Source organism: Bos taurus, chromosome 25, assembly GCF_002263795.3.
Source record: "Bos taurus isolate L1 Dominette 01449 registration number 42190680 breed Hereford chromosome 25, ARS-UCD2.0, whole genome shotgun sequence".
Classification (NCBI taxonomy): Eukaryota; Metazoa; Chordata; class Mammalia; order Artiodactyla; family Bovidae; genus Bos; species Bos taurus.
Genome location: NC_037352.1, coordinates 26,361,832 through 26,383,188, shown reverse-complemented (window position 1 = coordinate 26,383,188; position 21,357 = coordinate 26,361,832). Strand labels below are relative to the sequence as shown.

General features: G+C 52.1%; 1 protein-coding gene across 4 annotated transcripts; it reads right to left on the bottom strand.

The window, feature by feature from the left end:
* Positions 1 to 456: 456 nt before the first annotated feature.
* Positions 457 to 21,357, bottom strand: SEZ6L2 (seizure related 6 homolog like 2). 4 transcript variants are annotated; one of them, XM_005224853.5, is made up of 18 exons: positions 20,729 to 21,355; positions 19,679 to 19,810; positions 18,707 to 19,006; positions 18,225 to 18,364; positions 17,765 to 17,966; positions 11,533 to 11,718; positions 10,374 to 10,542; positions 9,583 to 9,746; positions 7,505 to 7,705; positions 6,908 to 7,046; positions 5,853 to 6,049; positions 5,539 to 5,733; positions 3,336 to 3,527; positions 3,061 to 3,252; positions 2,558 to 2,596; positions 2,258 to 2,375; positions 2,035 to 2,131; positions 457 to 1,018 (listed from the first exon to the last, which is right to left on the bottom strand). In XM_005224853.5, the coding sequence occupies exons 1-18, from the start codon at positions 20,805 to 20,807 to the stop codon at positions 989 to 991; spliced, it is 2,772 nt and encodes a 923-aa protein (XP_005224910.1). In that variant the 5' UTR covers positions 20,808 to 21,355; the 3' UTR covers positions 457 to 988. The 4 variants fall into 4 exon arrangements, with proteins under 4 accessions (XP_005224910.1, XP_005224913.1, NP_001039392.1 ...); XM_005224854.5 differs by having other exon boundaries at positions 930 to 1,018; positions 2,035 to 2,156; positions 20,729 to 21,357; XM_005224856.5 differs by lacking the exon at positions 19,679 to 19,810.

The window sequence follows — 21,357 nt, the reverse complement described above, 5'->3', positions numbered from 1 at the left end:
AGGGAAGATCTTCTGGAGGAGGGCATGGCAACCCACTCCAGTATTCTTACCTGGAGAATCCCATGGACAGAGGAGCCTGGGGGACTACCGTCCATAGGGTCACAAAGAATCGGACGCAACTGAAACAACTTAGCAAGCATGCATGGACGCAAACAGTGAGAGATGAGCGGCACCTACTGCCAGCTATGGCCCACCCTGAAGAGCCTGGAAATGCCAAGCCCAGTAGAGAGAGAGCTGAGGCCAGGAGGGGACCCAGCTGGTCCTCCAGAGGCTGAGCCTAAAGCCAGGCTTTTTGATCCCAGGCCAGCCTCTTCAACACTGCCCTGTTTGCAAAAGTAAACTGCCATCTTTTCCCCAAATTGTTCCTCTCTCCCCAGCCCTCTCTCCAGAGAGACCACTTTCGCCATCTCCAGTGCTCTGTGACCCACCTTCCCACACCCCACCAGCCCAGTTACAAATGGTGATTTTCTGTTTATTGCTCAAAACCAAAAATCCAGAAGCAAAGACGGGGACACCATGTTCGGAAGGGGGCATGGCAGGAAAGGGGTAGGGGTCTTGTCCCAGCTCTCCGCTTCATCCCTCTTCTTCTGACCCTCTAGGGTTAGAGGTTAGGCCAGGGCCAGAGCAACTGGGAAGGACAGAGCCTTCCTGGCCAAGGGAACAGCAGAGCTCTTGGGTATAGTCCCTGTGGGGTGCCCTGGGCTGGAGGCGCCCCAGGAGTTGCAGCTGGGACTGAGTTCCCCTCCCAGGGTCCAAAAGCAGATAGAGTCGGTGGGGCAGGCCCCTTGTTTGGCAACTGAGAAGAGGAGGCTTTGGGCACAGGATGCTGGTTTATTTACTGTAGGGTCCCCAGGGCCATCAAAGCCCCCTTGTGGGACCAGGAGACTATTTACACAGCAGGGAGGAAGGAAGCCAGAGACCGGGTCCTGTGCTCCTTCCTGCCCAGAATGAGGAGAGGAAGGGCGTCCTGCAGCCTTTGTCTTGGTGTTCAGATGGATACTTCATACTCGCGTGTATCCTGGAAACAGAGAGATGTATCAGCTGCTGGAGTGGGATGGAGGTGGATGAGACAGCAAAATAGGTATCCACAAGGAAGGGGAAAGACTCTGCGTTTGTTTGTTTGTTTGTTGTTTTTTGGCCACAGAGTGCAGGATCTTAGTTCCCGACCAGGGATTGAACCATGGCCCCTGCATTAAAAGTGTGGAGTTCCAGTTCACGCTGGAGCCAAATTCCCAGTCCCTTGGTACTAAATTTACCCTTGAAGTTCCCTTAAATTGCCCGTTAAATATAGAATGGTGTGGTCTCAGATGTAGTTCAACACAGCCTGTTTTCTTTCAGCACAGGAGCAAATGGCTTATCTTTTGTCGAATACCAAATAAATTAACTGATTTAAATACCCCTTGTATAAGAAAACTTTGCCTTTAAATAGCAAAATACATTGTCTATCAAATGATAGAGTTTTTACTACTGGGCTTCCAAGGACATCCAAGACTGTATTTTTCAAATAACATTGATCACTGGGAGTTTGGCAGCCATGGGATATGAATTGGGCTGAATCTGGCCAATGGATATGTTTGGTTCACTCTACAGTATCTTAAAATCACATAAAAATTGAAATTTCTGGATCTTCTCGGACAATTGGAAGATCTGGCAATTGAGCCTAGGTTTCTGCCAGAGGATGAGATGGTTGGGTGCCATCACTGATTCAATGGACATGAACTTGGGCAAACTCCAGGAGATGGTGAAGGACAGGGAAGCCTGGTGAGCTGCAGTCTGTGGGGTCACCGAGTCAGACATGACTTGGCAACTGAACAACAATTCCACCACAAAGTGGATGGAGTACACGTTTTCCAATTAGCCACAGTCCCCACCACTCCCTATTGACCCACTGACTTGCTTTGTTCACTGATGTGGCCTTTGTAGGCAGCTGAGTTTGCAGTTCCCAAGACTGATATTACAGAGACCTTGAGAGAAGCGTATAGGGTCCCAGGGGAGCAGAGGGGTGGGGCACTCTAGGGTACGGGAAAGGCTCACCCCAGCTTCATACAGTGGATTGCTGAAGTCTGACTCCACCGTGATGGGGCTGTAGGAATGGGAGCCCGAGAAGCCGAAGAGGGATTTTCCCTGTAGCCTGGGAAAGGAAGGAGATAGAGGGGCTTATCGAGAAGTGAGCCCCCAACCCCCCCTCACCCGGGCTTCTGTGCCAGGCAGGCAAGACGTCTGCCCTGGCCAGCAGCTCCCCGAGTCAGGTACTTACTTGGTGTAGTATATGTAAACACCACTCCCAAGGATGATGACCAAGCCCAGGGGCAGCAGAATGGCCAAGGCGAGGTTTCCACCCTCCAGCTGCCGTGACGGGTCAGTGGTCTGGGTCACTGGAGAGAGGAGGAGAGGCCAGTGAGCTGGCGCTGGGCCCACCCTGGGCTCTCCCAGCCTCCTGCCCTGGGCCCTGAACCCCTGGGCCCTCACCCCGCCAGGGATCTGGCCTCCTGCCCCCGGCCTCTGCCTTGCCCTCCCAGCTCGGCCAGGCCTGGGTCTCCACTGTGCCCTCACTGACCTTCCAGTTTTCGGTTGTCCAGGAGCTCCTCAAAGGCCACTGCAGGGAGAGGAGGGGGAGGGGACGGGGTCTGAGCCAGGGAGGGAAGGAGGCTGCAGAGAGGGCCGGGAGCCCGGTGGGGCTGGGTCGGACAGCCTGGTTTCTCTGCCCTCTGCTCAACCTTAGCTTGATCCTTCCCTCGGAGGGGGCAGGGCCTTGGTCGTCCTTCTCCAGACCCCTGGGGAGTCTAAACCCACCAGGGCTGTAGAATTTGTCAAAAATAAGGAAACTGAGACCAGTCCAGAGGGCAAGGGACTGCCAAACCAAAGCCCCCTGTCCTACTTCCCTTAGGATGAGTCCATGACCTTGAACTTCCCCAGGGCTTGTGGATCTACCTCTGAGGATGACAGCCCATGGGAGGTGAACAGGAAAACTCAGCAGTCTCGAATGTGCTACCTAACTTTCCCTGCTCTGTCACATCCCAGACACTGCTATGCCCCTTCCTGCCCTGCATGCCCAGGCACCTTTGCAGAGTGGAGGCTGGCTGGTCCACTGGGAGGGGTGGCCGGGCACACAGGTGATGGTGACCTCGCCGATGAGCTCAAAGCCCTCATAGCAGAAGAAGCGCAGAGACTCGCCAGCCTGGTAGTGATGCTTGTATAGTGTCTGGTAGCCATTCTCTGGCACCCCAGGGTTCAGGCACGGCTCGTACTTCACTGCGGGGAAGAGGTCAGCCATGGACCAGCTGCACTGTGAGCAGGCCACCCAGCCACCTGTCCCAGGGTGTCCCCAGACTCACAGGCGCACTTGGGGACCCGGTCGCTCCACTTGGGCGTGCCCGTGTCCCGGCTGTAGCAGGTGAGCACGGCCGCCCCCTCCAGGCTGTACCCGGGCAGACAGCGGTACTGGACATGGGAGCCAACCGGGAAGCCAGCATCGGAGGTGGTACGGTGCCCATTGGTGATCTCACCTGGGTCGGCACAAGTCATGACTGTTGACAAGAGAGCAAAGTCATGGGGAGCCGGGGCCTTAAAAGATCTCCTAGAAGCTGAGAGCTGGGAAAGCCCTGAGCCATAGGCCATCTCCTTGGGGCAGACCCCCACCCTCCACCACCTCCCTCTCCTTCCTCAGAATGAAGAGAGCAGGAATTGGGAAAACTTTAAAAATTCAATGCATTTTACATATCAGATTTCCCAGTATTGTTGCCTGGAGAATTCCATGGACAGAGGAGCCTGGTGGGTTACTGTCCATGGGATCGCAAACAGTCAGACATGACTGAGCGGAGCTGACACTTTTCTTCCAGAAGACCGACTGTGTGGGGCAACCTGGGCCCCCATCCCAGGGTGAAATTTGAAATAGTGAACCACTTAGCCAGAGCAAACCAGCTAAATGCCCGCTGTGTCAGCCCTGCCTGGCAAATCATCAGCAGAAGAGGGGTCCAGCCCTCCTGCTTCCCTCATTCTTAGCCCAGTCTGCTCACTTATGTTGCCTGCCTGGCCCCTGTGGGTATCTGTTCACAGACATGCTACGAAAGAGTCCCAGGCAAAGCCGTTTCCTATATATAGACCTGTGCAAGGCACCCTGCTAAATGTTTTACAAACACAATATCATATACCCTGATGAGGGATCAAGGTCACTGTCATCTCCCTTGGGGCTCAGAGTTCAAGGCAGTCAAATGACTGGCCTATGGTCACTCAATCAGAAAGTGGCAGAGCTGGAACTGTTCAGGGTCACAGCCATGGAGCATTGAGCTGAGTTTCAGAGACCTGGGTCTCAGCTCTGCTGAAGGCTCAGTGTGAGGCCTGGGGCGGGTCCTCTCCTTAGACTTGGGCAGCTGGGTCAGACCCTATCCCCTCTGGGCCCTGCTCTCATCTCTTCCTGTCCCTACTCCATCCTATCTGGTTTCTGGGTTAGACATCCTGTGAATCCTTCAAGGAAAGGGGACCTGTGTCAACTACAAAGTTTTCCTGGTGTCCAGTCGAAATCTGGCTTCCTGAAACTTATCCTCATTGGTCCCACTGTTCCTCCTGCGTTCCAGATGAAAGACCTACAGCCCCATATCCTCATGACAGGCTTCCCAAAATTTGGTGAAAGTGACAAGATGCCACCCCTCTTTTCAATTCTAAAAGATAAACACTCCCAGCTCCTTTAAATGCCGCCTCCTCTGTGAAATCTTCAGCCCTATCTGTGGGGTAATGCACCCTCCCTTTTCCCACAGCCCTTCTTCATACTTACAGCAGCTAGTACTTACTGTTTACTATCACCAGGTACTAATGTGAAAAACTTTTCATTTGCTTTTCACAACACCCTATTCCTACTTCACGGATGAAAAAACTCAGAGATGTTAAGTACCTTGCCTGAAGTTACCCAGCACTTAGCACTGTAATATCTTGAGTTAAGTATCTGTCCCTCTCCGAGACTGTGAGCTGTGAGCTCTGTCTCTGTAGGTACGGTTCCCAACCTCTCTGTACAACCCCAGCCCCAACCCAGCATGGCACTTTATTGACTGCATTAAAATTAACCAAGTTCTCTGACGAGCTTAGGCCCCAGCAAAGTGGCTCCCCGTAATGTCAAGCGTTGGGGACTGAGAGATTGGAGAAGGGCCAGGTAAGGGGTGGAACTCAGACGGAGCAGAGGCGGGGTTAAGAGACTGTGGGGGCGCGGCCACGAAAAGATGAGGCGGGTCCCAGAGGACCAGGGTCGTGACCCAGGACAGCGCGAGACGAAGGGATGTAGCCGTGGGAAGTTGAGACTGGGGAGCAAAGAGGACAGTTTCGGGACACCGAGGAGCAGAGGAGTGGTATACCCAGGGGACATATGGTCAGGGCCTAAAGAAGATCTGGGCAAGACCTAGAGCGAAGGGGTGGAGCCCAGACAAAACAGGGGCGGGGACAAGATGGGACGAAGCGGGGCGCAGAGGGGATGGGCGGGGCCCAAGCAGAGCAGTGAAACAGGTGGGCAGGGGCGGGGCCATGAGTGGCAGGGGCGGGGTCCGGGCTCACTCTTTTGGCAGGCGGGCGGCGCTGCGCTCCAGGACAGGTCCCATTGGCAGGTGAGAATGTCGGAGCCGAGCAGCTCATAACCAGGCTCGCACTGATAAGTAAGCACCGTGCCCCGGATCAGGTCCCCGTGGGAGGCCGTCCTCCAGCCCCACTCCGGAGGCGGCAGCTCGGGGCACGTGTCGTTCCTCGGGACTTCTGCAGGGGACAGACAGCGAGTTTGGAGGCTGTCCTGAGACCCAGGGCGCCCTTCCAGCTTTGGAGGCCTCTCTGACTTGCGGGACCCCTGCCCATCTCGGGACCCTAGGCCTTCGTACCTTTGAAGTGCAACACGAAACCCTGGCCCAGGCCCGGGTTGGGGGGTCCGGGCGGTGCCTGGAACTGCAGCGTGAGGTCGGACCCAGAGGAGAGGAGGCGGCGGCGCGGTTGAGGCCCTCGCAGCTGGGCCAGGACTCGTGCACTTGGACCGTCCCCATCGAACAGCGTCAGCATATCCCCTTCGCGCACATTCAAGCTGCAGAGTGGGGCATGGGTTATGATCAGCTCCTCCCGTCCAGTTCTGCTCAATCCTAACTCGGTTCATTACTAACCTTACCTACTCTCCAGTTGCCTATCCCATGCCTCAGGTTTGGATCAATTATGGGCTTCTCCATGCTAGCCGCTCCAGGTTCCATTGGTTTCTCCCGATTTCTGCTTCCCAGTACCCAACCCTGCTCACTGCTAACGCCTTCTACTCCCCAGTCCCTTCTCTATCACCGGGTGATGCTTAACTCCAAAAGCCTGTGATTGGTCAGGCTCAACTCCAGCTCTGACCAACCACAGGCCATGCTCAACTCCAGCTCTGACCAACCACAGGCCATGCTCATTACCACCCCGCCCAATTCTAGGCCCCGCCTGAGTACCTGCTTTTTGAGCTATGCCCACTCTAGTTTTGTCCAGGCACATGACCACCTCACATCAAATGAGCTCACTGGATTTCCCCCACACCTATACTCATCTTGTGTGCTGCTGCTGATGCAACACTTGGGCCTGGGTCCCCGGAAATCACTCCACAGGTGGCCTTGGAAACAGTCAAACAGTGAGACTCCAGGCCAGAGCCCCCTTTTCACAATAGCCCCTGAGGAAGGCTGCATTACCCCATTTGCTTCTCCAAGGTTTTCCACCCAATACATGATTTGTCCCTAGGTCCACTTGATGTCCCACACCCCCATCCTGAATCCTTATACACCCTTTTAATCTGAACATATATCCACCGAATCATGTGAAAAAGCTCAAGACAGCTTTCACATGCCCTGAGAAAGCAGGGCAGTGCATTGTCATATCACATGGCTGAGCCCACACCCATCGCACCCTCTGTGGTACCCAAACGTACATCTCAACTTGGAGCAAGATGCGTTTTTCTTCCTGGACATGCAGACCCCACACACAGTCTTGGCCAGGGCTATAGCTCTGGGGCCAATCCGGAGAGAGGACCACACCAGCTGGCTCTGACAGCTCCCCTCCACACATGGCTAGGGGAGAAACGGTGTCAGATTCAGGATCAGGTGGGCATGCAGTCTACATTTCACCACCATTCTCACCACTCCCAACTCTGCGCACCATACCTCCTCCCGGACTTCTATTATCTATTATCCACCTGATTCTTGCTATGCTTAGTCCTGTTGTGTCCAATCCCCAGCCTCACTCTTAACTCACCCCGCCCACTCACCAGCCGATGCATCACCACCCAATCTTTGACTTAGCCCAACTCCAGCCCTAGTTCTTGAAGATATTTGTGTTATGATCCCTAAATTCTGTAACAAGCCCACCAACTACTTAGCTAAGAAAACTGAGCTGAGCCTCTGAAAAGGACAGGGATTGATCCAAGGCCTGAGTTTACTAGGTTCTCTTTTCTGATGGCCTTCCTAGGTTCCCCAGATCAGGAGGTAGCCTGTGGACCGAAGGAAGTCTAGGGCGGTGGAGGGCTCACCCTTGCAGGCTGGCTCCGTGTCATTCCAGTGGGGTTCTGTAGGATCCACACATTCGATGACATTGGGGGGACCAGGGGGCTCCAGGGCATATCCTGGGAGGCACGAGAAGGTGGCCAGTGCCCCTGGGCGGTACTCAGGGTCCGTGGTGGTGACGTTGCCATGTGCCAGGAAGGGGGCAAAGCAGCGATCTTCCTCAAAGGCTAGAGAGGAGTCAGTCACAGGAAGTAAACATTAGGACAGGGACTTCCCTGGCAGTCTGGTGGTTAAAACTCTGTGCTTCCAATGCAAGGGCTGCAAGTTCAATCCCTGGTCAGGGAACTAAGATCCCACATGCCATGTAGCCAATAAATAAATACTTTTTAAATACACACACACAATAAGACAGGCCTCTAGGGATCTCAGACTGGGGAACTGGGCTGAATTCCAGTGTGGTTTGGCCCCGCAGTGGGTTATTTAAAATTGAATGCCCTTGGGTTTAGCTTTCATTCTCCAGTTTCCCCCAAACCTTAACATTCCTCACTGGCACATTTATGTTAGCTCCTTGGCCTCTAGACAGAGGCTGAGACCAGTTAAGTCCCAGCCACTATTCTATAGATGAGGACACCAGGTCCGTAGACAAAAAGCCATTTGCCCCATGTCACAGGGTGGGGCAGTGGCAGAACCAGACGTTCTTAAGCCCAGACTCTTTGATTCCCAGCCAGAAACGCTTGGCTCTGGAAGCTGCAATGGACTGAGGGGGAAAGGGTGCCTTTGGAGACTTGGCTCATGTAGGTGTGCTCACTCCTCAAAAATAACAGTTGACTTCTGATCATCCCTGATAATCCATACTGTGGCTGGAATCCAAAAGTGAGGCAAATACAAAAAGCTACTTATTTAACTTTGGGCTAAGGCAGTGGAAATGAACATTTGTAGAGCATTTTAGTTTTTACCCATCTGATCATATCTTAGCTGCAAAGACTCAGGTAAGATTCAGAAAGATACAGAAAGAGTCTGAAGCCCATGGAGCAATAGTGACCCACAATTATGGAGGCAGGCCTCAGACCTAGAAATTCTCTTTGCAGTCTCAGAATCTAATATGCAATTTATTTATCAGATCCACTGTTCTATTTCACTGTTACTTAACCTGGTAAGGTGTGATGTCCAAATCCTATGCACCCATCAGGGCACAGTGCAAATTCCCTTTCTCCCTTGATACATATCAGAAACCAGCCCCTTTCATCGCTGTACATTTCACTTTCTTTGTCTCTTTCCTGCTACTGTTTGCATAAATCCTCGACTTGAGACACAGGGAAACTCTCTGTATCCCAGACATATCAGGCTTTTCTCTACCTCTCTACTGTTGCTCACACTGTTCTTTTATCTGATGCTCATTTCCAATCTTTGTCTTTTAAAGTTCTCTCTATCCTGTAAGTCCTAGTTCAAATGACTCCTCCTATGATCACTGACTTCCTTGCTTCTACCTATCTGGCATCCAGTCTTCCTTCCTCTGTTAAGAGCACTCCTATTTTCATTTTGGGTCTCATGCCCTCCCCACTTCCAGTCCATGAGGTTCAGCTGGGGCCAACTAGGAATGGACGTGTGACGTGGATCTGCCAAACATTATACCACCTGACAGTGACTGGCTCAGGCATAGACATCTGACCTAAGCCAGGACATTGAAAGCCTTTCCTGGCATCTTTGCTGAAGCTCTTAGAAAAGTGGTATGCTTCCTCTCTTTTTAATGGAGTTACTAAAGCTGGTGGTATGTAAATCTGGAACTGCTAGGTACACAGGCTGAGAGTCTGCCTAAGAATGAAGCCAGCCAAGAGGGAAGAAAGGAGAGATGAAAGCAACTGGCCTCTTGGCTGTGTACCTGAGACCAGCTGTACCTGGATCCAGCCATACCTGAAGCTTAAGTAGAAAGGCCACCTCAGGAAATTAGACAGAATCTTTGTCACTTGGGGATCGGGAGGCAAGTCAGTTTAGAGGAATCCAAACATGGAGATGAGCAGAGATGGAATATGTGCTTGTGACCATGCCCCGGCATCAGGAAGAAGGGAAAGTGGGGGAGTTGGGGCCCCAGGGGGAAGGCTGTTACCTTCAAATCGGAGGCTTAGCAGCAGGGGATTGGCAGGTGTCTCTGAAAGCAGCTCCACATAGAGAGACTGGGCATCACTGATGAGACCCCGCTCTGGGACATCATCCATGTCCGAGTCATAGATCACTGGTGAGAGGGGACTGCCCCCTGAGCGTACCATCAGCCTGGGATGAACAGAGGTGGTCAGGAGCTTGGCTTCCCCTAGGAAGCTGCTTCACCTCTTGCCTGCTCTAACTTAATTTCATAGCTATTGCTTTCAAATATTAACTATATGCCATGGACTCTTCTAAGCCTGTACACATTTTATCTCATTGAATTCTCACAAGAACCCTCAAGTCAGATACTATTATTATCCCTCATTTTATAGATGAGAAAATTGAGGCACAGAAAGGGTAAGTAACCTGTCCAGCATCACAGAGCAGCTAGTGACAGACCTGGGGTACCAGTTTATTAGATAAAGACTGAGGATAATGATGATGATGGTAAACACATTTAGAGTGCTTACAGTGTGCTGGTCACTCCAAGAATTTCACTTATTTTTAATTCATTTGTCCTCACAGAAACATTAAGAGGGAGCTACTATTATCTCCATTCTACAGATGAAGAAAATGAGGCACAGAGAGGTTAAGTGATCGTCTCAGTTTTCACAGCTACACTGCCTAAGAAAGGGGAAGGACTGATCTCCATTTAACATAGATCCCGACTGGGATGCCCCTAGTCTGCTGCCTCCCTGCAGTAGCCTTCCTATTTCCTTGAAGGGGGAACCTCTGACCCAAGGCTCAGACCCTCACCGGTCATTGTCCTCATCCAGCGAGACTCTCTCGAAGTGCAGGTGCAGCCGGCGTCCCTCGGCTGCTTCAATGACCCAGCGGCAGGTAAGGTTGGGCCCTGCAGCTCCCCCGGGCTCAGGGGACACGATGCGGCCAAGAGTAGCATTGTGGATGGTGCCCCCACAGGATGCTGTGGGCAGAGGGGCAGCAGGTTAAGGCGACTTGTCCTTGTCCCATCCTCAGAGCTGTTGCGCCCACAGCTCTGCCTGGGCCCTGGCCTTGGGATGACCTCTGCCCTACAGGCTCACCCCAGGACTTTTCCATGCCACTACCCAGGTAAGGAACCAGCTCTGGAATACAAAGACCCCAGGCTGGACACCCCGCCCCCAGGATGGACATTCCCCAGATGTGGACACCCTGGGGTGGGGAGTTATGAGGGATTCCCCCCAGGTGGCACTAGTGGTAAAAAAGGAAAAAAAAAAAAAAAAAAACACCTGCCTGCCAATGCAGGAGACGTAAGAGATGCAGGTTCAATCCCTTGGTGGGGATCGTCCCCACCAAGGAGGAGGGGCACGGCAACCCACTCCAGTATCCTTGCCTGGAGAATCCCATGGACAGAGGAGCCAGGCAGGCTACAGTCCATAGGGAAGCAGAGAGTTGGACATGACTGAAGCAACTTAGTACACACGCATATGCACGTGCCCCCAAACTGAAGCTCTCGGATGGCGAATACTCAGGATAGGCTCCCAGGATGAAGGCTCTCCAGTACAGAGACCCTCCAGATACAGACCCCAAAAGTGATTTCCTCTAGGATGAGCATTATCCAAAACAGGGACCTCTAGAATGATGACTCCCCACGTGGGGGCCCTCCAGGAATTCCCTGGCAGTCCAGTGGTTAGGACTCCATGCTTCCACTGCTAGGGGCATGGGTTCAATCCCTAGTCAGGGAACTAAGATCTGGAAACCCTCCAGATGGGATTTCTCCAGATGGAGACCTTCCAAGAATGGAGACACCAAGGATGGAGACCCTTAGGGTGAAGAGCTCCAGAGGGAGACCCTAGGATAGGAACTCTTCAGGATAAAAAAAACCCTTCAAGATGGGTGCTCCCCAAAGATAGAGATCCCCAAAGACAGGCCCCTCCAGCGGGGCTCCTGGGATGGAGAGGAGCAGGAGACTCACCCATGCAGCTGGGGGGCTCACTGCTCCAGGCTGGCCGGGTGCCATTGAGGCAGACGAGGGTCTCCTCTCCCTGCAGCTGGTAGCCCGAATCACAGTGAAAAGTGGCAGTGCCTCCAGGGTGAAGGTCTGTCACACTCACGTCCCCATGTGCTGGCTGGGGAGGGAAGCCGCAGCTCAAGAGGTAGGCTGGATCAGGCAGAGAAGGAGAAGACCTCACTTTCCCATGCCACCCTCTCTCACTGACCCCCCAGCACTTCCTCCCCTCTTTCCACCGCCCCACCCCCAGAGGCACACACTGGCTTCATACTGGAGTCCTTACGTGGACACATTTTCTCTCGAGGAGGTAATTTCCACACCCCTGATGTCCCCTAATCTTTGTAATCTACCCCCTTTGGGCCTCCATTTTACAGATGAGATGATAACCTGAGACTCAAAGAAATTCTGGACCCTAGCTAGCACTCATTGGCTGTGTGACCTCAGGCAAATCAATTGACCACTCTGAACCCCATCCAGCTCTAATAATAACACATGGTATTTGCAGAGCCCACTCAGCTTCCAAAATGAGTTCACGCAGCACTTTTGAGGAGGAAGGCTGTGACCCACTTTCTAGATGTAGAAATTGAGGCTCCGAGTTATTAAGTGGCTCATATCATTTTCTCCCCTCCACACCCACAGACTTCCTTCCACTGAGGTGCACTGTGGTATTATATCCTCAGCTCTCATCCAAAGGAGTCACAATGAGCTCCTTTAGAAAGTATTTTGCCATTAAAGACTCTAATACTCAGTACCCTCTGAGTAAGTCTTCCACAGAAAGTAAAGTGCTAGGGAAAGCTCTGCTTTCCCTAAGCAACTGGTTTGTCTTCTTTCCTGTCGTGAGAGCTCTGGAATCTCTCTCTTTTTGCACTGGCTGCTGGGAAGCTCAGAATCAGATGGAGTGAGACTTGCTCCCAGTAACAGTGGCTTGTCCATCCACATTCTTTTTTTCCAGTCATGCTTCTCAGCCTCTGGGATCTTAGTTCCCCAACTAGGGATTGAACCCAAGCCCTCAGCAGACACAGCACAGAGTCCTAACCACTGGACAACCAGGGAATTTCCATCCACATTCTTTTTTTTCCCCAAATTTAATAAGCATTACCTGATGCCAATTTTTTTCTTACTTATTCTATTTAATTTTATTGCTTGTGGTCTTTTTTTGAAAGCCTCCTGAAATTCTTGCAGTCATATGAGATAAAACAAATAAATAGAAAGTGCATTGGTAGTCAATGATGGACTCTGAACTTGATCCTGACAGAGCTCTGTATGTCTGGTTAAGCAGAGCTCATCAAGAAGGCCTTCCTGGGGACTTCCCTGGTGGTCCAGTGGCTAAGAATCCATCTTGCAACGCAGGGGACGCTGGTTCCATCCCTGGTCAGGGAACTAAGATCCTACACGCCACTGCAACTAGAGAGACTGTGTACTGCAACAGAATATCCTGGATGAGTCAGTGAAAATCACGTGTGCTGCAGCAATTAACACCTGACACAGCCAAATAAATAAAATAAAATAAAATGTAGTAATTTTTAAAAGCTGACAGGGGTGCTTCCTGGAGGAAATACCTCAAAGCTGGATCTTGTAGGAGGGGCAGGCTGTGGTTAGCAGAGGGTCCAGCTTGTCTAGGCATTTGCTTTTTCTGACTCTCCAGTCCTGAGCGATTCTGTTAGAGACTCTAGTCTCTCCGTGTTTCAAAATTCAACAAGCATTTCCTTGGCTGGGTCCGAGGGCCAGAGGTGAAACAGACTAAAGCCTTGCCTTCAGGAGTTCATGGTCTACTAAGATCGACACAAATACGACCTTGTAGATCATGCTGCTGCTACTGCTAAGTCGTTTCAGTCGTGTCTGACTCTGTGCGACCCCAGAGACGGCAGCCCACCAGGCTCTGCCATCCCTGGGATTCTCCAGGCAAGAACACTGGAGTGGGTTGCCATTTCCTTCTGCATTGTGTGAAAGTGAAAAGTGAAAGTGAAGTCGCTCAGTCACGTCCGACTCATAGCGACCCCATGGACTGCAGCCTACCAGGCTCCTCCATCCATGGGATTTTCCGGGCAAGAGTACTGGAGTGGGGTGCCATTGCCTTCTTCTTGTAGAGCACAGGATCTGGGCATTTCCTGGTGGTCCAGTGGTTAGTGACACTGAGCAGGGCCCTGTGGGGCTTCTAAGCACAAAGCCTTTCTGTGTCCCCCATTTCTTTGGTTATGGGAAACAGCCTTCATTCAGCCTCTATGACTTTCCCTCAGTTCTAATGGGCAGCTTCTAGCAGCTATTAATTAGGGAAGGGAGGGGATGCTGAGACCAGGGAGAGTCAAGAGAAACAATAGTGGGACTTCCCTGGTGGTCCAGTGGCCAAGACTCTGATCTTCCAATGCAGGGGGCTGGGCTTCAATCCCTAGTCAGGGAACTAGATCCCATATGTGGCAACAAAGATCCCCAGTGCTAGAACTATCAATTAAACCCAGAGCAGCCACATAAATATTTGGTTTTAAAAAGAGAAATAATAGTGCACCCCGAGGACACAGTCCTATTTCCCCATCAATGGATACACACAACAATATCTTTGAGCTATTTTGTAGATGCTGAAACCCCTGCCAGGTGGGAGAAGCTAACAAAAATTAACGATGGCGTGCTGCCCACAAGTTTATAGACCCCAGACCAGTTGGACATGAAGGTTGATGATGCTGACTTCTACTGATCTCACCACCAACCCATCAGGAGAATATCCACGAGCTGATCAGTCCCCCTTTGAACAATTACTATAAGACTTCTCATTTTCTCTAAGTTGGGACACATTATTTTGACGTCATTAGCAAGCTCTGGGCCCCTTTGCCTGGCAAAGTAACAAAGCTCTTCTTTTCTACATCACCCCAAACTCTGTCTCTGAGATTCGATTCAGGACTGGTGTATAGAGAAGCCAAGCTTTCAGCATCCTTGCTGCTGCTGCTAAGTCGCTTCAGTCGTGTCCGACTCTGTGCGACCCCATAGACGGCAGCCCACCAGGTTCCCCTGTCCCTGGGATTCTCCAGACAAGAACACTGGAGTGGGTTGCCATTTCCTTCTCCAATGCATGAAAGTGAAAATGAAGTCACTCAGTCATGTCTGACTCTTTGCGACCCCATGGACTGCAGCCTTAGGGCTTGGCAATTTCACTGCTGGGCCAGGGTTCAATACTTGGTAGGGGATCCTGCAAGTCACACAGTGGCCAAAACAAGACACATCCCCCACCTCCCGCAAAAAGAAAAAAAAAACAAAAAAAAACCCCAAACACTGTAATTTCAATAAACTTTAGCTTCTGTGATGGCTGCCTATGACTGACAGACTCAAGCCTGAATACTTTAGATTGAAGGGGCTTGAAAGCCCCTTCCACAACTGGGTCTAGCCCAAGGTATAGTTTTGTGACTCCTTATGGTCCCAATTCCATGTATTTTTCACATAATTTCCTCTACCTGCAAGGCTCTCGTCTTACTTTTCCTCATCTTTCAAGGAATAACTGAAGTACCACCTCCTCCAGGAAGTTTTCCTGACCCCCCACTCCCCTTTTCAATAAAGTTAGGTGTTTTTTTTTTTTTTGGTCCATACAGAATCCACATGCATAAGTTTATCATCACATTAATGCCTGCCTATTGCCACTGTGAGACTGAACCAAACAGTTTTTATTTTGTCTCCTAAAAACCTAGCCTTGCTGATCAATTGATGCCACCAAGAGTCAATGTGGAGCAGTGCAAAGAGCAGTGAATTTAGAGATGGGCAGACCTAAGCTCCAATTCCAGCTGCACAACTTATTTGTTGTATGGCCTCGAACACGTGACTTTGCCTCTTGGGCCTTTCATCTGTAGATGACAATAACAATTCCTATCATTGAGGATTGGCCTTAAAGAAAAACTCACCAAGCACCTGGAACTAGAAAGTCCTCAGAAAATGTTAATCACTTGCCCCTCAGCCTCAATTAGTAAACGACTGGGGGTCAGGGACTTGGGGATCTGACTTCTGACTCTGCAATGCATTTGCTAGTGGCCAAACCATCCTTGTAAGCTTTGAGGCTTTGTCTTCCTCTCAGAGACAGAGTTGACAATGGCCACCCCCAGGGCTGCTGTGAGAAGGGGAGGCAAGGAGAGTTGGTGAAAGGGTTTCGTAAATGGAAACGTTTGTTGGCCCTGGGGTGAGGGGTGATGGAGCCTTTGACCATCCAGAGAAGCTAATGGGGACCCTGTGGATCAGAAGGCCCAGTTAGTGGAGACTGGCAAGGGCTTAAACAGGGCCTCAGTCCCAAAGGGGCCAGGAGAAGCTGCAGAACAAGGAAGACTGAGGCAGGTCATGAAGGCCCATTTACACAGTAGCACTGCTTCCCCAGATGTTCCATTTAGCCTAACGAGTCCTATTTTCAATGCACTAGGGATGTGGCTGCTTAAAGGAGCCAGTGGGGAGCCATTTTACAATATCTGAGGCTTAGCCCTCAGCCCTGGGCCCTCAAGGCCTGCCCTTGCTCCCCAACAACCAGGCCCTAACCACCAACTACATGTACCCCTACTCACTGGTCTCTCTACAGGTAGGTTTGCTGACTCCACCTTGCACACCTGACCCCATGGGCAGGTCCAGAAGAAAGATTGCAGGAGAGGGTGTGAGGAAGGGATAATGGTTGCCTGTGTCCTGGATAAAGTCACAAGGGATCCAGGGTCTGCAGAGCTCACAAGGGGGCAGCAAAGCCATGAAATGACATGAAGGGACACAATTCCCTCTCTGTTTCTGAGCCGAGGAAGGGACTTTGGAGATGGCAGCAATGTCCAGAAAAGGATCATGGGCTGGGCCCCTGGCCTCATGCACGCATGTATGCTAGAACATGCACTTGCATCGTGGGAAGGTTTCCATACACACAGGCAAATATGGATGAACACGTGTGTGTAGGCTGTCTGTGGGCGGGTGCTGGAGAATGCAAGCATGCGCAAACACGTCCCCTCTTTCTTGCCTGCTCCCCCGGAAGTCAGCAGGATCTTTTTAGGTCACAAATCTGAGGCTGTCACTATCTTGCTTAAAACATTTTGAAGTGGCTCCTCCTCCCCTGTAAGGATAATGTAGTCTGAGAACTCCTCACTGAAGCTAGTAAGGCCCTTTGTGATCCAAATCTGACCTACCTCCCAGTCTAGTCTCCCTACCACTTTCTGGGCTTTTCCTGTAATAGCAACGATCAACATTTTTGAGCCCTCGCTAGGCACCAGACAGTTTTAAGCACTTGTATGGATTCATCTGACCTTCCTAATAATGTGATGAGGTAAGTAACATCATCCTCATTTTTCAGTTAAGATAATGCAGTCCAGAAAGGTTAAGTAACTCACCCCAGGTCACACAGGACAATTCTATATTCCATGCTGAGTGACCTCAACTCCTCTGGGTGGGTGTCACAATTTTTTTTTCTCCCCTTTGGGTCTTGGGATATGTTTTTTGATCCATCTAGGCATCTGCCTTTCTCTTTCTGTCCCTCCCACCCTTTCCCTAGTTAACTCATTTCAGGTGTCAACTTAGACATCACCTCCTCCAAGGAGGTGTTCCTATATTCCTTACAGAGGAAATTTAGGTCCCTTTGACATTTTGCCCATTGTCCTTCCATCATAGGGATTGGAGTCGTTATCTCACTGGATTATAATCATCTTGATTATTTGCCCATCTCCCTACCTAGATTCTGAGTTACCTTTACATTTGGCTTGTTTAGTCTTCTCCTCAAGGATAACCCAGGGCTGGTATGAAGTGGGCTCTGGATAAAGATTTATTGAGGGAATGGATGAACTGTCCCTTGGGTGGGTGCACACCCAGACACAGATCTCTGTGTGAGATAAGTGTGTATAGGTCTCCTCTGGGGCTTCCCTGGTGGCTCCTGGTAAAGAAAGCTCCTGTCAAGGCAGGAGATGGGGGTTTGATCTCAGCTTTGGGAAGATCCTCTGGAGGAGGAAATGGCAACCCACTTCAGTATTCTTGCCTGGAAAGTCCCATGGACAGAAGAGCCTGCCAGGCTATAGTCTATGGAATCACAAAAGAGTCAGACATGATTTAGCAACTAAACAATAAGAAGGTCTCCTCTGAGGATTCTGCCCCTCACCATCCTAGGCAAGAGGAAAAGGCTTTGACATCACTGTGAGCTTAGCAGGCCTTTGAGATATCCCCTGAGCCCAGTGTGGCCCCTGCCTTTCCACCAGGACCCCAAACTCCTCACCCTGATAGTGGATCCTGAAGCCAGCACCCCTGGGGACCCGTGGGCTCTGAAAGTGCAGGAGCAGCCGGTTGGTGGGACTCCGAAGGACCTGTCCTTCACCCAGCATGGAGGAGTTAGCCAGGAGTCGGGGGGCCAGACCTGGAGACCCCCCACCAGCCAGCACCAGAAGTTCCTCCTCCCGAGACAGGTTCAGCATCTGCACCTAAAGAAGCCAGATCCAGACCCGCCAGGGCAAGTCAGCCAAGGTGGTAACCCCCTAAGCCCCCCACCCTTTTCACTGTATGTAACATCACAGTGACACTGGCCAAGTTGTAGAACTCTAGGAGAGTTTGTGAGAGCCTCAGAAACCAGGCTCATCGGAGAAAACAAGTTCTCTGGTTCTTAGGCCAAACCTGCGCACACCCCTGGGCACAGAGGAAAGGGTTAGGAGGTTTCACAATAGGATGCCTAATGCAGTTACCTGGATCTCAATGCCGTAGCCAGGGTAGACATGGATACTGTACGTGCAGTCCAGGAGCCCCAAGGTGCGGCTGGTTGAGCTCCCTAAATCTGGGGATTCAACGTGCCCTTCGCCTTCGGAGATGTTGTTATTACACAGAACTAAAGAGACAGAAGCGCCGGGACTGAGAGATTCTCTGCATTCGTGCCCTCCCAGCCAAGCAACTCCGGGGGTCCCCATCCATCATCTCCCCAGCACCCTTCATAACTTAATCCAATGCTTACTCTTCCACGGGTGCCCAGAACTCCCTTCCCCAACTCTCATAATAGATAAAAACCTAGAACGGCGCTGGTACATAGTAAGCATAGATCAATGCTAGCCTTTATGATTACTCTTAAGCAGAAGACCCTCTCCTATCTGGATCCCTTCTTCCACACATATGCAGCAGCCTCTCCCCTATCCACGCCCTGCTCCTCTCCCACATCCCCCATCAATCGTCTCACCTGGGCTGGTCACTGTTGTGGTGACAGTTGTCGTGGTGATAATGGTGGTCGTTGTCTCCTCTTCTCCTCCCTCGGGCCCCAGGGGTGGGCCTGGGGAGGCGGGACCGGGAAGGGGCGGGGCTGTGGTTCCTGGGGGCGGGGTCAGCAGCTCTGGCGCGGTGGGGCCTGCCCCCCTACCCCCTTTAGGGGTTACGGCGGTTGTCAGAGGCCCTGTGCCCGGCTCAGTGGCCCGAGGCAGAAAGGGTGCTGCAATAGTCTGGCCGACTGGAGGGGTTGCTAGTGTGGGGTCTGGATCAGATCCTGGGATAGGGCAAGGGAAGTCAGGGAACAGGAGGAGCAAATTGGTGGGCTTTGGTTGGGGAGTAGGGCTCAGGGAAACTGAGAGTTCCCATTGAGACCAAAAGACTTCCCCCACAAGGCACAGATCCCCCACCTCTCCCTTCCCCACCCCAGCTTCCCACCGCCTCTCAAGCCTTCCACATCCTGCCCTCCACCCTTTTTCTTCTCTGTGTCCAGGCCCTTCCACTCTGACAGTCTCATCGAGCATCTCTGTCTCTCCATTCAGATCTGGCTCCCTCTCCTGGTTACCCCTTTCTTGTTCGTCTGTCTTTTTCTTTTGCTCTCTCTAGAACTCTTGATCTCTGTTTAATATTCTTACCCCTCTCTGATTTTATGATTCTAAATCTACTAATCCTTGCTTTTCTCTCTCTTTCTGTGTTTTGTTTTTTTTTTTTTTTTTGTCCCACTCTATCTCTGATTCTGGTCTGAGTTTCCATCTGTCTTTCTCTTTGATCGTCTGCTTTTCCGTCTGGCTCTGTTTCTTGATCATTCTGGCTCTCTGTATACGTCCAGTTTTGATTCTCTCGAACCATCTCTCTGTCTCTCTCTGTATTTTACTGGCCTGGTTGCCCATCTCCCTGAGTTAATGTCCCTCCCTCTGCCTCTCAGCTTCTGCCACTCTGGGGGCCTCACCCGGCAGGTAGCCCATCTCTGGGCCCTTCCTCAGCAGGGCCCCATGGAGCAGCTCTGCCAAGGCTTCAGAGGCTACTGTGGGAGTCTCACTTCCAGGCTCCGGCAATGCCTCCTCCTCCTTCAGGGGCAGACCTAGGAGATGAAATCATCTGAGCTCTTCCACTGCCCCACACGCCTTCCTTCTCCAGAAAGATCTTTTCCAGAGCTCTTCCTCCCCAGTCAGCTGGGCCAGCAGGAGCTCGAAGGGTCCCAGACTGGGCTGAGAGCCAAGAATGGAGGAGGGGCTCCCCGCTGCCCATCACACCCCCTAGCCCTTTCTTTCTCCCTTTTCCCCTAGGCCGTGTGGGCCCTCAGTAAGCACCTTGGACAGCGCCAGCAGGGCAGAGAAGCGGCGGGTTGCTACCTTCATTTTCCCCTTAGAGGTGCTCCCCGCAACCCCGGGGCTCTGCGGAGGGTCTGGCAGCACCTCCCAGCCCTTGCTTCTGCAGTGCTTAGCTTTCTCTCTGGGTTTCTGTCTGCAGTGTGGTTCTCTCTCTCGGCGCTACCCACCTTCCCCCCCCCCCCCTCATTCTCTGCAGTCTCTGCCCCCTTCACTGGAGTCTGGCTAGAGGGTCAGAGTGGGGGAGTAAATATCTGGTCTCTGAGCACTGCCTCTGTTCATCTGTCTTTGTCCATACGTCCAAGAATATTTGTGTGTGCAGTGCCTGGCATCTCTCCCATCACCTCCATCTCCCACCCAGGTACCCTGCCTGCTTCTGCCGCCTCCGCAGATAGCCCCCCACCCGCAACTTCCCCAGCCCTTCTCCCTGGATTTAACCCCTGAGACGCTGCTAAAAGCTCCCCTCATTCGTTTCCCAACTCAATATATGGGGTTAGGGTATCCAGGTGCAAGCCAGAAAGCCCTGGCTTGCCCCCCTACTACGTCCGTCAGCTGTGCCCCTCCCCTCCCCCAGGAGCTCAGAAGACGCAGGATGTTCTGGGAAAGAAAGATATAGAACCCCCTCAGGGGGACCTTCCCGGGGGCCCACCGCCATGCACCCATGTCCTTACCCTGAATCCAGGGACAGCTCAGCAGAAATAGGAACAGCAGCTGGGGAGGCGGCGGATGCTGGGCCCTGGGAGTCCCCATGGCGACTCACACCAATTTCTCTCCTCTGCGACTCTCCTAAATAATCTAGCTGTCACCTTTCCTCCGTCTCCTTTTATCTTTCTTGTTAATTTTTACCCCTTACTAGCAGTTAGTAAGGGAGACAAATTTTCTGCCCTTTGGGACGGAGAGGTAGAACTAGGTAGGGGGTCGCCTGGAGCCCACCCTTCTTTGCCCAATCTCTTCTGTCCTCTGCTGCCGAGTGTGTGGGAGAGGGGGCGCGGCTCCGGCTGCAGGGGGTGGGGCCGAGAAGGGCGAAGGAGCCGGGTCGCCTGGGTTACCCTCTGGCTCAGGCGCCTGGGTCCCCCGGGTTGGCTGGATTCTAAGCTGGGGGAGAGGGTCGAGGCAAAACAGGTCCCGGGGACCTAGGGTGGGGTCGAAAATAGGGAGGGTCCCTACTGTGCTCTAGTGGGGCTTGGTGGGGAGGGGTGGAGAGGGGGTTGCAGAACCTGGAGAGCTGAGGCTCGGGCACTGGAGCTGCGGGAGAGAGAAGCTGAGAAAGGTGTCGAGCCCACGTCAGATCCTGGGGACG